This window comes from Leuresthes tenuis, unplaced genomic scaffold (assembly GCF_036924035.1).
Source record: "Leuresthes tenuis unplaced genomic scaffold, fLeuTen1.0.hap1 SCAF_8, whole genome shotgun sequence".
Taxonomy (NCBI): domain Eukaryota; kingdom Metazoa; phylum Chordata; class Actinopteri; order Atheriniformes; family Atherinopsidae; genus Leuresthes; species Leuresthes tenuis.
Window position 1 is genome coordinate 14,639,595 of NW_027325362.1, and position 17,819 is coordinate 14,657,413.

General features: G+C 38.6%; 1 protein-coding gene across 1 annotated transcript in view; it reads right to left on the minus strand.

Annotated features, from left to right (window-relative positions):
* LOC140313050 (zinc finger matrin-type protein 4) overlaps positions 1–17,819 on the minus strand; it is a 56,125-nt gene that overhangs the window by 3,912 nt on the left and 34,394 nt on the right. Inside the window, exon 6 of the mRNA XM_072390993.1 lies at positions 11,234–11,330. Within this exon, the coding sequence (XP_072247094.1) occupies positions 11,234–11,330 (97 nt within the window). The remainder of the gene's footprint in view (positions 1–11,233; positions 11,331–17,819) is intronic.

Here is a 17,819-nt window from a genome sequence, read left to right on the forward strand (position 1 = left end):
TGGGACAGAAAGATGGAAGATTTTTCCCTGTATTTACATCCAAATGATTAGAATATTCTGCAGACCTTAAACATCGATCTCTACCTTTTTGAGTTGAAAGTATCAAATCTTTGACAAGTAAAGGACAACAAACATGCCACATAAAAAAATAAAACATTTTTATACCTTTTATTCTTCTTAAAACCTCTTTGACAGAGTCTGATGAAATTGTTGATGTTGCTGAATATTTTCTTTCCATCAGCTAAATTGACCATAGTTTCACAACTTTGTAAAAGCAGAAGTCATCAGAGGAATTGTGTTGCATTTAAATTTACCTCCGCATGCATTTCAACTGGCATATTTGCAGACTCATACTTATTTGTCATATTGTTTGGAAAATGTCCCCTCACTGGTCTGTCACTATGGAAATATGATTGACTGCCAAGTAAATTAAATTCAAACTGCTTTGACATTGTGTCATGTCTTTAAAGGTGAAATATTTGATAATTTAACAGTGGGGTGTTGTATTGTGTTATGTACCAGTTCAGATTTACTATATTAAAATTTAGGCCCCAAAGGAGCAACTCTATGCAGAAAAAAGTTAGTCCATTAACCCGATATCACTCGCACTGAAGTGTCTCAATATAATTTTACCTGCCTCTGTTGGGAAATGCATTTACTGTGTTGATCTTATTCAGGCTCACAGCAAACATACAGGACCCCCATCTGAGCTGATTGACTGTATCTTAGTCCCATTTGACAAAAGAATGTGCACCTTTTTTATATAGGCATTCTCCTTAATGTTCTTATGAAAAAAAATATTTTTCAATTCTGCACTGAAAGGCAAGATAAACCCTGTGTTAAGACTTGGACACCTGAAACACTGCACTGGGCCACTGCAGATCTAATTACTGGTTTTAAATCTTGTTCGATACTACCTGATTACTACCGCATCTGTGTTTTGACAGATTGTTAGTCAGTCACGGATCTCCCTTTATCTTCTACCATTTTGTGCTGACTCACTATCAGATTCTCCAGTTTTTCTGGTGTTACTTTTTTCATTCAGAAACATGATCCAGATATGAAGATACATGGGTCATTTTGTAACCCTATTCATGCACATAGCTCCCTTTTGTTTTTGATGATTGCAGGTTCTGAAACAGGCATATCAAAGGTTTTGTTAGTTTTTTTTAGCATTGTTTCTAGTTTGGGGGTCCTGTTTTCAGGACTGTCTCTCCATTTTATGATTATTTCAATGAAGGACATACTCCTTTTGGAATATCATCTCTCAACGAATGTGTTAAAGTTTCATAACATTCATGTGATTTTGCAAAAGGTGTATTCTGTTCATTATTATATGATATTCTCAGCAAAAAAACAGTTATCTTTTAAAGTTATTTAAAGTTGATTTATTATGATGAAAGCTGGTGCCAGGTAAAGAAATAGTGAAACACTGGGACGACGGTCAGAGCCGAGGAAAACAGCAGGAATATAAAAAATAAATAAAGCAGAGGATGGAGTAGAAAAAAGGTCACGGTCTTTGAGCAAACGGGGCTGTTAAAAGACTAATCCAATAATCTGTTCCAGGGTCACATGTGTTGGGTGGAAGATATATGAGGATGAAAATGTGTGACAGAGGGCACAGCGAGAGTGCATGTGGTTCTATAGCCATGGGAGGTGTTTGTTAGGATGTAAAGGTCACCTTAGTGTGCTCTGGGTGTTTGTGTGTGCGCGTGTGTGAGGAAGCAAAACACATACATAAGTCTGTACGTGCAAACATGCAACTCCTTATACACAGGCAGGCGTGTGTATGATCGAGTAGAGCTTTGAAAAGGTTAATAATGCCATTTTTCTACAGTAATGTTATTTATTATTAGCATTGTAAACAGAGTCTGGCAACAACTCAGCTGTCTGGGTTGAGAGAGAGTCACCAGAGCAAACACTCTCGTGAATCATTTGTCAAGTGTGATATGATTCATTTATTCATGATTTGACCCTTATTAGTCCCCGTTTTTTGTTGCAGCAAAGTTGTAGTAAGACAGTTATGGTTTGTTATATATACGAATCATAGAGCAGAATTAATGAGGCATTTCAACATATATGAAATGATTTTTGTGATTTTGGGTAAGGCTGTATATATGTGTGGGGTTAAGCTCTTTGGCTTTGACATTCTTCAGTCATGTGCAAGCAACACATCTGAGCAGGACCCCATAACTCACCTGTTGGCCAAGCAGTCTTACCCATCATAACACATTGTTTTAAAACCCAGACTAACAAGATTTATAGGCCTTCATATGTTCTTAGTACCCTTTCAGGAAACAAAATTTGTTGAGCTACTGTTATATACACAATACAGTCTAGGTTGATGACATAAAATGGGCCAGCTTGAGAGTTACCATTTTAATAATGTTATGGTGCTGCTTTCGATCCTAGTTTGCATTTGAAAGGCAACAAGCAACACGGGAGGTAAAGTGAGTCTTCACACCTTTCTTTGAAAACAGATGAAACAAAGATAGCTTCCCAAAGACCGGCAGTTGTGCTCTCACTATATCTTTTCTGTTCCATTTGATACTTTTGTCAGCTTAAACTAATGGGAAACAGCTCCTTGGGAGGAGACCCGGGGGGCAGACCTAGATTACGCTGGAGGGATTATATATCCCATCTGGTCTGGGAATGCCTCGGGATCCCCTAGGAGCCTTGCCTGTAGCTGGGGAGGAGGACGTGCGACCTCTGATAAACGGAAGATAATAAATGGATGAATCGATGGATCGCGTTGCCACCTCTCTAATCTTCTTCATCATGATGAACATTTCCAGTAATATCTTTAGTCTTTGATTCAAGTAACAAAAAAGAAGAAGAGAAGGTCATATGTATCACACTGTAATGTGCACAGACAGGAGCTGTTTTGGGGAGGTTACCTTACATCAGTTCTACACATAATGCATTACCACTTAAAAAACAGTCTAAATACAAAGCCATCATGAGTCTTTAAATTATCTTACCTATATAACCAAGGCCAATGTTTATCTAATAATCCATAAAAATCAAATGAATTGGGATTCCATTTAAGTCTTATCTTAAGCATTATCTTAAACAGGCCGTCATAAAGTAAACAAAACTTTATTATTTCTGCTGTAAATCTGGCTACTTTATCATATAGTTCTATGTGGGTTGACTTGCTGTTGGAGGTAGCTTGGAGTTACAATTGTAACAATTGTTAGTAACAATTGAAGAAATGAGCAATAGAAACTGTTTTTGTTTACTTTTATCTGATAAAGGTGCACAAATAAACCTCTCCAAAATCATAAAACTTATTTCATGGTTGTGTTACCATATCACGCTTGAGACAGAATGTATAGCTATTCAAACTGAAATAGCTGCTGAAATCCAGTCATATTTGTTACAACAACTTGTAGGAGTCTTAGTTTGTTACATACCTCCAGCAGTAACAGAACTGCACTCGACACAGCTGTAACATTACTTACTTCTACTTAGAATTTATCGATTGGTCAAGATTTAATGTAAAATGACACTGTGTACTTCTCTTCATTTCAGATAGGTCAGCTGTTACCAGATTCACTTAAATCATTTCTGATATTGTGACCATCCTCAGGAGTCGTGTCTATTTCCTTATTTTGAGTTTCCTTTTCGTGACAGTGCTCTGTAGTAGCCTGATAATGATTTACATAGTCTATATTTATTTATGTGCAGGTCAACACAGTTGAGAAATGGCAGTAGCAGAGGGAGCGAAGATGTGAGTCATGACTCCCATCCATGACATCACCGTGTCTGCATCACATCTACAGCCAAAACTGGGTGTCTGTGTGTATATCTGTATGTGTGATTTTTGTTAAGAAGGTGTGAGGGAAGACAGGTGCCTTTGGGGGAGATGTGCAAAGCCTAAGGCTTAAGCCCATGTGTATTTTTGTTCAAGAGTGACAAAGGAAGCATGTTAGAAGAGACCTAACCAGCAGCAGTCCAGAACTTGCCTTTCACCTTGCCTTAGGCAGACAGGGCATGCACATGCGCACTTACACATCCAAGCCATGACACACATATGCACGCAAGTGTGGCCTCTTACCAGGCTGGTTGATCAACATTTGCATTCAGAGCTCCTTTACAATAAGTTGTGTTGTCTCCCACTCATCTCTTTCTGTTAGCTTCTATTTCTCAAATATACGTCAGTTTATTTCCTGTGTGTGAACTCTGTTTGTTCTTTTTTGTACTGTGTGTATATGCGTTACGATGGTAAATATATTTCTTGGTGAGAAACCGAAATGGGTTGTCGGAGACCTCACCACCATACCACAGAGATGTGTGTTGACATCAGCTTCGTCATCATACACAAATAAATATTTAAGCACATACACACACGAAGGCCCGTCTGTTGTAGGATTGATATGGCCAAAAAACACCCAGGAAGCAGAAGTGATGCAATTCTAGTGGACGACGTAAAAATCAGTGATATAATACAGGCAGTTAAAGCACCAGCAGTGTCCCTAGTCAGACATAGTTTATAACCAAGCTGACAGTTTACATAATGTAAATTGCTTCGTTTTTTTCTTGTGAACTTCAAGTAGCTAATTTGTGTCCTGTCCTGTTTCATGCAGCTTTTTGAAAGTTTTCTCATGCCTTCATGCTGGTAACACTTATGATCAGAGGTATAATATTAATATGCACAGTGGTTCTCCATGCATCTATATGCCCCATTCTCAGGAGCAAGAGTTCAGGAACACCTTGAGGACATTCAGCATAAATGTTAACTAAAATTAAAACATGAATGAATCTGAATTTTGTGGTAACCGCTTAATTGAATATTCTACTGTTTTACTGTAGCAAAGAACTGACTACTCAATTGTTGCAAAGCCTCTTTTGGCCTTAATGAGTCACTGTTGGTATTAACAATCAAGATGCAGTCATAAGTTAGTGTCTGATTTTTAACCCTGGCCCGCTTGCATATGTATTTATTGGAATTTTCCTTTCAAAGTGCAAAATTTGGGGAGGACAGTATTTAAACAAATTCTGTTGGATGAATTGCTGAGCTTTGCACAATGCACTAATTATTGTGCCATAATTTACAGTGAATTTTGCACTTAACATGGCTATAGTAGATGCTGCATTGTTTGCATTGTAGCTGTTTATGAAATCTGAGCACAGACGGTAGGTTGTGGGGACAGCTGATTGTTGGATATGTCCTAAAAGTTTTCCTTATTATTGCTGTTTGGTTACAAGAATGGCTTTAACAACTCGTCCTTGCTTATGTGTGCTTTCTGATCCTGAACCATAAAGAGGCAATAACAATTTTAAATGTAGTTAAAGAAAGAAAGTGTGAAGTCTTTTCCCACTCAGGGAGGCTATTATTTATTGAATCTTTAAAAAAAAAATCTGAACCTAAGTGTGCATCTTACAAACTTCAGCTTTCGTGCTCATATGGGCTGTGTTGGAACATGAAACAAAAAGTCTTTGTGTTTGCAACTCCAAGCAAATTTGAACCACCGCTGCATTGGTCATTCTTGAAATGAGCTGGTTGCACCTACGTATGTTAATAAATCCTTACAGTTTTAGGTCTCACCAGTAGAGCTAGATGCTCTTATCGGAGAAGTTTACGATATGCTGTTAATGAGATGCTAATTTCCCAGGCGCAGTACATGGGACCTAAAAGTCAAGCTCACTCTAGCCTATATTCCTCCTGTTCTTGTGATGACTCGGACAAAGAATGAAAGGATGATTTTTTTACATCCAAAAGGTTAAACGTGAATGCTTTGGTGACAGTATACATTAGGGATCTGCCCAAACAGACTTGATGTACAGTGTCATAACTTACAAAGAAAGGGAGACGTGTGTAATGCAGCATCACAGAGTGATGGAGGTGTACAGCTGCAAAGTGACAGTTTTCTTTGATCTACATGTACATGAACAAAAACTTTGCAGGCAGTATAAATCTACTGGATCTACTATATCCTGGAGGATAATCTGTATGCTCACTGTGAGCTCTGTGAACACTTTTCAGAAATAACCACTAAATTTAATAACAGGAACACTACTGAAACAGACAGGATATATTTAATAAAACTTAACAGATAAAAAGCCACAATAAGAAATGAGACCCAGTAAGGAGCACTTTTAACCTTATTAGAGGAATTCCTATTTCAATTAACTAATTATTGTTACATATTCAGGTGTGAGCTGAGAATACAAACTAGTGCAAGATAATATCATAACATATCCCGCATTTGGTGTCTTGTATTGTTGCTTACTTCCATGAGAAATATTTAGGAACTAAAGAAAATTCAATTCAAAGTGTCCATGACATAAAGACTGCATCCACTGACATATTTGAATTGTACATTGTTACTGGACTCATATATAAGTAGCTCTCAAATCACCTGCTCTTCGAGTGCAGGCTTTGAGTTGCTGCGATAAACAGCATGCTGTTGTCAGAAAACTCTCTTTTACAAAAAAAAAACACTTCAGCTCTTGTTGGCTGACAGATTTTAGTACCTCCTTTAATTTTCACTTTCTGCAACTTAGCTATACGTTTTTAAGAGAGCTTGTGTTAGAGACTTACATTGGGATTTAGTGTTCATCTGGTTCAGTTCTGTACGCTGCTCACTTGAGTCCTTGTTGGCTGGCCAGCTGAGTGCATTGGCTTAATGACAACATACAGTAAACTGTGAACATGTTCTGCCAGTTTATCTTGTTATATCTCTGCTGCTGTCATCCTGTACAGGTCCAATTACAGCAGCCAGTCTGGACCGACTGTATGGTGCAGCGTTTCAAATGACCTGCAGCTGCCGATGAAACAGATGCTCGGTACAGATAGGGAGGTTTGTAGATAGATACATCCAGCTGTATAAAGAATAGAGAAATCTGTTGTTGTTTTATGGTGACACATTCCTAATGCCAAACATCACAGACACACTCACAAACAACACACACAAACCCTTAGAAATAGACAGAGGTGCTCACACACTTTACATAGATGTCTCTTCGGTGAGAGCTAATCCTCCACCGCTGTCAGCTGTGTTTTCGTCTCATCCGGAAAGCTCCTTACACAAGCTAGAGCTCATCCTGAGTGTGAAACAACACACGTACGACTCACACGTACACACATTCACTCAAACTTAGGGTGCAACATTTTGCATGACCTTGCCAAAGTCTCGTCCACCAAGTAAACAACCCAGAGATATGAATGCAAACATCTCTATATTCTCTTTGCACATTTTAGCACAAACACTTTAGCAAAAGCTGTACACAAGCGTTAAACACATTCCACTTGACAGCTTGTTCTTAAAAGAAGTAGTTAAATAGAAAAGAATGTACTCAGGCCATGCGCTGGCCAACCAAACAAACCCTGAAGCACACACACAAGCACACAGCACATACACACACTCTGTCAGTCATGGGCGCCTAAACTAGCAGTGATTTAAACGTTGTCTTGTCACATATTCGTGCTCTGTGAGTCTGTGTAAACGCATGTGCTTTTATTTTGAAAAATGACACTTTGCACTACCTGAGCGGGGCATTGCTTCCTATCATTTTATAATGGCCTTATATAGCACTGTGCTGCAGAAGCTAAAATCTGATGCATGCTGATGTAAGAACTGGTAGGAGATGTGAAAGACTGAGACTTAAGCCTAAGGTGGTTTCAAACTCACATTCATGGACAAGTATTGTGTTTCACCTGAATGACTGGGTGAAGACAGAGGAAGTAAGGTTGATGAGATGGAACCTTTGGTCTTGTTCTCTGTTTCCCATTGGATCGATTCAACAGTGCAATAGAGCTGGACAGACTTATTTTCTGTACCAGTGTTCATGCTAATGGATGTTAGCAGCAATTCTGGGAAGAGTCACAGTTGTTGTGCTTTAGAACTCTCTCATAGCACTTTACAGTCAAAAATGAAGAACTTTCATTTCCAAATGTAATTCGTTTGGCATGACTGTATTCTGTTACACGTCATTGCTGAAATAAAACTACTACTTTGCTTTTTAAACAACATATAAACATATTACACTTAATGTGAAATGCATCATTATCCACAGCACTGCTTCAGTCAAATGCCACATTGTGAAGATGTTCCCAAAATTTATCTTTGCCTTTCTTGACATCCCTGTGACTTTTATTGCTCTGATCAATAAGAGAGCCATAAAAAACACAAGCCAAGCTTTGCACTCATTTCTATCAAACATCATCTATTTCATGCCACTTCCCGTAAGCCTGTCTGATAAAGACAATGAATGACTTCCAGTCCTTCTTTGAAGTGACATATCAGTACTTCGCTGTAAATCTCTGTGGTACCTCTCTCTCAGTCTTTCATGTGTCAATGGTCTGTGAATCCTCCCTCTCCATCCTTAAGCTATGCTGTTGTCAGCAATGCTGGGTTCACCTCATTGTCCACTCCAGACCTGCTTTATATCTCTGGCTCCACATGTCAGTTCACTTTAGCTGATTTACTCCTTACTGCAATTTTCTTATACTTTCTTTTTCTTAATAGTTGCATTTTTTTCTTGCCAGAACATAATAAAGCATTTCTCCATGTCAGTGTATCTCCGTTTATTAATTCTATCTCAGCCTTTTGCTATCTCTGAACCCTTCTTTTCTCAAACATGATGTGTTTTTCTGCATCTCTCGTTCCATCTGTCTCTTGGTGTCTGTGGCGCATGCTGTTTATCAGTCTTGCTTACTCTCTCATTTTCTCACATGAACATGACTCTTTCACTGTGTCGGGACTCTTTTTTGCTTAGTTACCCTTAAAGTGAGTTATGAGCCAGCATTTGTTCCATGAATTGATGTCTCTGTGACATATACTTTATACAGCTCCAAATGTGCTTTATTCAGTCGTATAGCTGACTGGCTAAAGGGAGTTTGGAGGTACATTTGATGTTCATAGTGCTGCTTGGTCAACACCTACTTTTACAGCCACTTGTGAGACCTTTAGTTTCATCCAAAAACACAATAAGAAACACATTTTCTTCCTTCTCAACAACAATAATTTCCAAGTAAATTAAAGCAGCAGCTGCACCAAATCTTACAAAGAAGCCCTCCAACATGCTGTGAAAACAGCACAGCACATAGCTAACATTGATTAAACTGCATAACACCACTTGCTGAAAGAGGATTAGTTGGTGCTCAATATATTTTGCCAGTGGCTGATGCCAATCATAGAAAGCTGATATAATGTACTGTACTGTACTGATAATTACAAGTGTAAAAGAGTTGCTGATCTTTAATAAAAAACTAAAAGGGATATTTGTCTGAATTTTCTCCATCTGCTTACATAGATCTTTTATATAGTTTGAGGTAGATCAATGCTATTTTGTTATGTTTTGGTATTGTTGATGATATGGCCTAAAAATGAAAATAAAATATCCAATTCAATAGTCAAAGGTCAAATGAAGAACAGAAACCCCTGGTGTTCTTCCAAACTTCCAAAGAAACAACAGTGTTAAGATACGGCAGAGGAATACATTTCTTCATGAATCATTTCCACCAAAACTGAACCTGCAAATTGTATGCCTGGAAGAAAAAAAAGAAACCTCATTGCATCTGAATAGCTTCTGCTTTAAACATTAGGGAACCTTTCAGCTCAATCTGATATCTTACTTGTGCACTAAGATGAGCTGCTGCAGTATCTCTGCACCTCAACAAATCACACTGAAGCTCACTGAATAGAAAGCTAGAACTCTGAGAAAGAGAAAAAATACAATGTCTGCTGGATTTTGAGGTAAACCTTTCTTCAAGGAGTTCATTTGCAGTCTGCACAAGATAATCACATATCACACACTTTGGTGCGCTCTATATGTAGGTAAAAAAGGCTGCATGACATTTTCTATAATAAATACAAATACTCTTCTTTATGGCGACCACTGCTGATAAGCAGTCAGATTATATTTGATATTTTCAACTTGATAATGACTTTTTACTACTGTATTTACTTTCTGGTTTTGCCTCCTTCACTCTTTGCTTCTCTCATCCTTGTTTTTCTCACTGCACCCACCACTTTTAGAGTTAACTTTTTTGGTAGAAGTTAGGTGTATACAGCCCAGACAAGTTATGCTCCAGGGTGGTTAAAGACAGAAATGTTTGTTGCCTCAACTCTAAAAAAGAGAAAAGATTAAAAGAAAAGATTAAAAGTGAAAGCTACTACCACAATGCCATATCCTCAAGCATCCTTTTATTTGCCAAAGACTCCATTTATAACTCTCTTGATTCTATTGCATTGCTTTGAATAGAGACACACAAACAGGCACGACAACACACCTGACAATGCTGCCTGTAACCACGCTGACAACTATCTCATGGTAAATGCACGAAATGTAACCATTCCATGTCACACTCTCTTACTGCTGGTGGATTTATATCACTGTATATGTTGCAGGTTACTGTTGGAATTGAGATTTTAAGCTCAACGGGCTCATCCATATCGATCTCAGCAAAATATATCAAAGGACGTCTCAATTCCTAAGTTGCACCTAAAGGAAAGTTGAAGTGGATATGCGCAGCTGTAGACTTTGCAGGACGTAGCAGTGTTTCCAGCATCCATAACATATAAAGGGTTGTGGCACATTAATTCCACATTGTAAAATGAATTTGAAATAATAGATGTTTCCAGTAATGAAAAACAGAAGTGGGCTGTAACATAACAATGTGCAACTCATATCTAACTGATGTCTGTTTAAAGTGACGGCTCTGAAACAAGAATGTCTCATTTACTTAAATGCCTGTCACCTGGACTCCTCTCCGTTTGTGACTCTTTCTTCTTCTGCTCGCATCTGTGGTGGGAGGGGCTAAGATGTGAGAAGAGAGGTCGATGAAAGGACTGAGGATGAGGATGCACAAAAAGGCAGATGGAGGAAAAAAAAGAGTAAAAAGATGGGCTATAAGATAGAAAACCTATACTGTCCTTTTGGCACAAACCACAATCTAGTCTACTATGTACACTGAACATCTTATCAAACTATAATTAATGTGGTCAGAGATCCATGGGATTGCTCATGTGAAACATGCTTAAAGAAGAGTAGAATAGATACAAGAGATCTTTATTTGCCATTGTATAAATGCACTAAGTACACTACAACAAAATAAGTGCATTTCCCAGTGCATCCCAGTGGAGAAAGTGCATCTAAAAGCAATAAGAGACCAACAGAGGGACGTTTGCAGCATTCCCATTCTCATATTTTTACACAACACGCTAACTGAAAGAAAGTATTTGATTTACAGCTCATGTGTACTTCTTAACATTGTTGTACTCACTTGTTCTGGTGCTTGGAGCCCTGGAGGTGTGCATGGTACTGCTCAATAGAGTTGAGAATCACACTGCAGACACTGCATGAGTAAGTGCTGCGCAGCCCTGTAAAGCAACAAACACATAGCCAAAACTGTTAGCATGAGTCACTTACAGGGCGTAGGGTTCGTAAAAAATCCCTAAAAACTGTAGCTATCGTCTTTATAATCTGGAAGTTGCAACGACATCAGGAACAAAAAAAATCTGAATTGACACTAAGGAGGTTATTTTTGCACTCCGCAGTGCAGGATCATTTTCCTAATGTGAGTGCATCAAAGAGATTTGATTTCTAATCATTAGTAAAAAAAACAGTTTCAGTTTTAGAAATTGACTTCAGTGCCTTCGTCTTTTTAGTGCCCAGAAGTGTGTGGCTTTTTGAATCCTGAACTTAACCAGGGTTCAACAGAAGAATTAGGACACTAAGAATTGGAAAAGAACAGTGCAGTTGGTTGTGTGGAAGTCTACCACTATGAATGGCTGCGCATGTGTGCACATTTGTAATGTGGTGAATGCATGCTTTAGATGGTGCGGCTCAGACACAGATGTTAACTAATTAGAGGGTTTGCAGGTGGTCGTGATGAACAGCCTGAAATAGACTGATGAATCTGGTGACAGACTCGTGCAAAGAGAGATTTGGAGGTTGGGAGTCGAGGATTAAGCAGAACGAGTGAAAAGAGGACATTTACAAAAGAAATTAAGATTTTTAAAAGACATAAAGAACAGGAGATGGATAATGAAGTGTGGCAGCACAGAATTTCATAATGTTTTCTGTTCATAAGGAGGTGGTGGAAATGCTCTATGTGTCTATAAGGAGATGGTCTGTGCAGTCTTGGTCAGAGATATAATTAGGTGCTATTTTTGTTTTCTAACCTTTTTTGCACCCGGCAGAGTCATTTATGCAGAACTTTACTCAGATCAGAGATGAACAGCCGTGATGCTTCGAGTTCGTATGAAAAAACAGTACAAAATTAGTTTCTTGAAGCCTTTTCTTTCCATGCTCCCCCTCCTTGTTGGCCCTATTATAGGGTATTTTTGTAATTTTTTGAGGATTTGTGTGTAATACTTGGCATGTGCTGCAAGTGAAATTAGATGTGCTCACTTATGTGTAGGTGCCCTTTTCACTGCTGTCATTAATGTCCTTGAGATATATGAGTGGTCTGTGTATGTCCTCACCTTTTGACCTTCGCTGGTAGTAATGGGTGAAGAACTAAATTTGGAGAGGAGGTTGTTACTCAGTTGGGAGTGCTGGAATGTCATTTAGAAGGGGCTAGAGTTGCATAATGTGGCATATTCGCCCCATGTTGCCTCAAGATTCACTCTGTCTGTTTCAGGGACTATTAAGGACAAGCAGTCATTTGTAAGGAAGACACGACTGAATTAGCAGCCTGGAGTAAGCACAGTCTTGGCTTAAATGTTGATATTTTGCATCTATTAGGAGCTAACAGCTAAATATATGTGTGTACGTGAAAGAGAGAAAGGAAAAAAAGACATGCTACATCTTCTGCCAAAATGTCATTACTACTGTTTTCTTTTCATAAAGCGATGGCAATTGAATAAGATAATTAATTAAAATGGGATAATTTAGAGAAGAAATGAACGATAAGTCTCTCTTATTATGCCTTTCTCTTCCTGTAATTCTATACTGTTTCAAGGATTACACAAAGAGGTCTGTTCTTGTATATATGATTAAGTGTGTATGTGTTTGTGAGCACAGACAAAGCCAGCCTCCCTGATTTTAGCCTGATTGATCTCACTTCTCCACCGCCTGGCCGAGCAGCATCGCGTGTTTTTTTGTTATGGCATAAGTTATGACTTAAGACTCTGCGCCCTAATCCATGTTGATTAACTTACATGAAATCTGTGCATGCGAGTAACAGCACGCAGCTCAGACTTGAGAATACGTATTTTTTGTCAGACTGAGCAGTATTTGTGAGGATGTTTTAATCCTCGTTAATTACACGAGACGTTAAGCCAAAAAGAAAGAAAAGAGGGGGTGAAATGAGCTACGGCAGTGGGTGTGGAACTGTTTGTTGCCATCGTTTAATGTACAGAGCCTTCTGGTGTTGCTGGCACTGTATTACTCGTCAAAAAAGTAATGTGCTCACAAAATTGAGAAAAATATACTAATTTCAATGGCATTGTTGCTGAGGGATTTAACGTGTCCCTGCAGTTTCAGTGTCTGATATGTTTTAAATGAAAGTTTTTGACACAGCTCCCACAACATTAATGCACTAATTTAGGCCATGATATTTGTGGCTTGCTCCGTTCGGATGCTCTGCCAAGCATTCGGTGCAGTTCCTTTTATGTGGGAGTCTCAGAGGGATTTCAGGTACCAGTTTGCACTGACAATTCTGAAATCTGGTGTGCTGTCAGTTAAATAGCACTAAACCAGATTTTCAAGACACAGAGAGAGGAAATTAGGCTGAAGCACAACTGTAGTAAGTAACAACTGGATAATTGTATGACTTTAGTTTCATATTTCATCTTATTTAGAGATTTTCTGTTCTTGTTGCTGGTATGATTTTAGTTTTGTTGCTACCTCAGAGCCTTTGGTACACTATGAGTGTACCATACGCTCTGCAGGACTAAAACTGAATTAAAACAGAAACCCATTGAGATGTGATCAAAACCAACAGTCTGCAAAGGCTTGACAGTGAGTCTCTCAGGACTGTATCACACATATCATAGCAGAGAAGGGTTGAGCATTGGATATGAGTGAGACTGAATCCAAGTGGAATTTTACCAGGAAACTTAGTTAAAGAGTCTAATTAATTTTGCAGCCAATTGGACAACAATTGGAAAGACCATCTGTTTCAAACAAAAGAAATAAGAACCATACTAGGCTTGGAGTATTGTCAAAAATTTCCTGAATCTGTTCCAGTCTTGTTTACAAGGTCCCTTCAGATTTTATTTCCAGTTTAATACTGATCCAGTTCGCAAAATTTCAGTTTGTTATTCTCGCATATGAAAAAGTTATGAAAAGAGAATGAGATTTACTTTAGACCTTGCCCATGAGGAAGCTAGCTTCATAAAGAATTGCTTCAACATAAAATAACCACATTTCCTCTGTCTTCTTGCAACCAACTAAAAGTTTTCAAAGGGGACATAATATGAAAAAAATCCCATTTTGAAATGTGTTTGAAATCATATATTTGGATATCTGAAGTGATGACAGGCTCCAAACCTCCAACAAAACACAACTCTGCCACTGGGCTACTTAGGTCTGAAAATATGTCATTCAGTGTGATGTTCAGATTTATAGCTGGCTCAGATGTAATACATAATAGAGGTAGAACCTTCAAGCAAGATTATTTTGTAAACTGCTCTGTTGTCAGCTGTACAATGGACCAATTGTTACATTGAGCTCCAGCTGAGAGAATTAAAGAGCCAAGCAGATACTTTATTTAAGGCAATGGTCCAGCGGTTAGAAAAATTTAGCTAGTGTGTGCCAACCACTTTTTATCTCACTGTTTTACAAACTTAAGCCATTTTAAAACATGACTCGGAATGAAACTGTGCTTAAAAGAGGGATCAGTGTCAACTGTCCATGGCTAAACTGCTTACAAAGGGAATGTAGGTATTTGAGAAATGTGTGTGGTAATGTGAGCTTGCTTTGCTGTATAGCTCTCAGGCTATTTATTATGTGCTCTCTCATACATTATAACAAGCTTGGCCAGTAATTAATTTCCATTTAAATATGCATGGTAGCACAAAGCTATAAAACTAATCTGAAAAGAGGCACGTCCTGTGGAAGACAGGGCTGGATTGGACTGAAATGGCTCAGTCCCCCCTTGGAATTGATTGCTCTGAACAGGTCTGTGAAGAGATGGTTAAGAAAATGTGCTATGACACTTCATCCCCATGGTATTTGAACCAAAGTATTTCAAAGACATTTCACTAAGACCTAAAGAAATTGTCATCCTGTGCAGTTTCACAATTTTCTGCAGCACTCTGTGCTCAAGTGTATGGTTATATTATAATGCAGCCAAACAACTGAATTACCAATAAAAACACAATGTCCTGTTTTTGTACTCAGACTGCAAAACAAGTCTGAAATTGTGACAAAAAGAGTCCCATTAAAGCTGTATAAAGCTAATGGGTGCCATCAAAGTGTTTGAAGACCGTTGCTCTGCTTTGATAAAGTCCCGCTGAGTCTCATGAAATAAGGGGTCACGGGATATTGAAGCTCATTACTTGCATTTGATACTTTGGATACCATCAAGCCGATCTTTGAGTAGTTGTTATAGATGAACTTATCATTCTTAGCCACTGGAAAAATAACATTTAAACATCCTAGAGTGCTAAACTAGCCCACTATGGTAAAATAGCACAATGACAAGTTGTCACTACACTCACAAAAGAAAGTCCTCAGCTAAGGCTTCCTGGAACATTTCATATTTCATACTTTGGCAGCTTTTGTCAGAGTTTCTCGAAGCTTTTCAGTCAGTTGGTCATGACTTGAGGCCAAATACATGCTCTCAAGAACTTTTACAATACGTCCTCTTATGATTATGATAGTTTAATATCCTTGATGCCAGAATATTTCAGTAAATATTTTCAAGCAATTAATTTAGGAAATATAGATTTATCAAGCCAAACTATGCCAGACTGCTTGTTTAATTGTTTTTAATACTAATAATATGTTTTTATTTGCCACGTGAGCACATTTTAACAAGTTATAAACAACATATTGTGGGAAGACAGTGCAACAGTTAGATGCAGTTATAGCCACATTACTGATCATTTCATTAAAGGCTATTGTTTCTTGTTTTTTTTTCTTAAGCTCTGTAATATTCTCCAAAAACTCCTGAAGGAAATATCTAGCACCTTGGCTCCTAAATGCTCCAATACTTTCACCAGAGAGCTGTTTACATTTTTATGTCTAATGTGCTTCACGACAAGTAGTTGGTGTCTCGCATTATTTTTAGTGTAAACAGCTGCCTTCTACTGCTAGAAGCAATGATGAGAGCAGCGAGAACAAACTAATTAAAACAACAGGAAGAAAATGGTTAAATGTTTCATTGTGTGATGTTCCTCTCTTGGTTCTTTACGAGGCATCCTTTCACATTACAAATCGTTGTTTGAGCCAGTAGTTAAGACATTTTGTTTTGGACATTTTTAGGAAAGTTTTGACAACCAACCTCTACGTTCTCTTAAGACGCCTGTAATTGAACATGTGCACGCACTGCATGTAAGTTTCATCTGAGACTGTGTTACAGTGAGTGCTCTCTCGTGGGATAGAGGTTCATCTCTGTCCCACAGCTCAGGCACAGTCATCTATTCCACACAATTTTCTCTCTGCTTTAGTGCCTCACTTTCTCTCTTGAGTACTCACACACAAACACATGCACACACACACACACACACACACACACACACAGGCAGAAACACACACTCCCATCCTAGACGCTTATCTCACTGCTTCTAATTCTCCACTGAGTCTTCGGGGAGCAGAGACAAAGCACGGAGCCTGTCTTGAGAGGTTTCTACTCCTGTTGTGATTTATGTAAAGGCAAAGCCAAGTCAGTTGGGCTCCATCTCTCGCCAGTAGCCACCTCCACTGTAACTCTGTCGTCCTCCTACTTAATCCATCTCCAAGGGGTTTTATCTGGCACCTCGCCATAGAAAATCACAACATTCTCCCTTGTGCCTTGTGTGTGAAATTGCAGCAGAAAAATCCAAGGGTAAGAAATGGTGTCCATATAAATGTCACAGGAAATTCTTATATATTGGTCGACTTTAGGGGGTACAACACTGAATAATGCAAGTACAAGTAAAGGTCAGTGTCATCAATCGGACACAATTAAAAAAATACAGCAGGCAGACTCTATTGCCACAGTTTAAAGGAAGGAAAACTGTGTGTAAATTTGTCACCTGTACCTTGTGGAGACCTAATGAGAATGACAGATGAGACATGACGACAGCCCCTCATGGTGCACACACACGTTTACACACAAAACAAGCACAGCAAGAAGCAGCAAGGTGACAAGACAGAGTACAGCAGCAGGAAGGGGTAGGGAAAAAGATAAACAGAGTGTAAAAAGACGACAGCTCCACAAAGGGAAAGGGAGGACAAAAGGACAGAGATGAATCTGTGCTTGGCTGAGATTGAATTCCACATTTCTCCCCACTCGTCTTTGTGTTAGCTCAGCAGCCACGTCGCCTTCGACCCTCCCTCTGAGATTATACTCAGCGCACCTGTGACTTCGCACCTGAAGAGGTGATAAAAGCCAATCAGATGTGAGAATCTTTCACCATTTGAAATGTGTCTGAACTAAAAAAACCAATGAGTGCTGTCAATAGAACCGCACTGATGGCACATGCTATCAATCATGTAAACTCATAAAATCTTCCCGAATCAAATCTTAGACCAGTTTGTTGTCCTAGATGGGAAGATGTAGAAGATTTTGGAATGAAGCATCGCCCTTCACCAAAGTGCTAGAAGATTTGAAAAGGAGTTTTCTTTACAAAAGTTTCCTCTATTCATATTTACATATGCTTCAACAGTTTCTGTCAGAATCACCCCAAAATAAAATGGTTAAAAAAAAAAAGTGC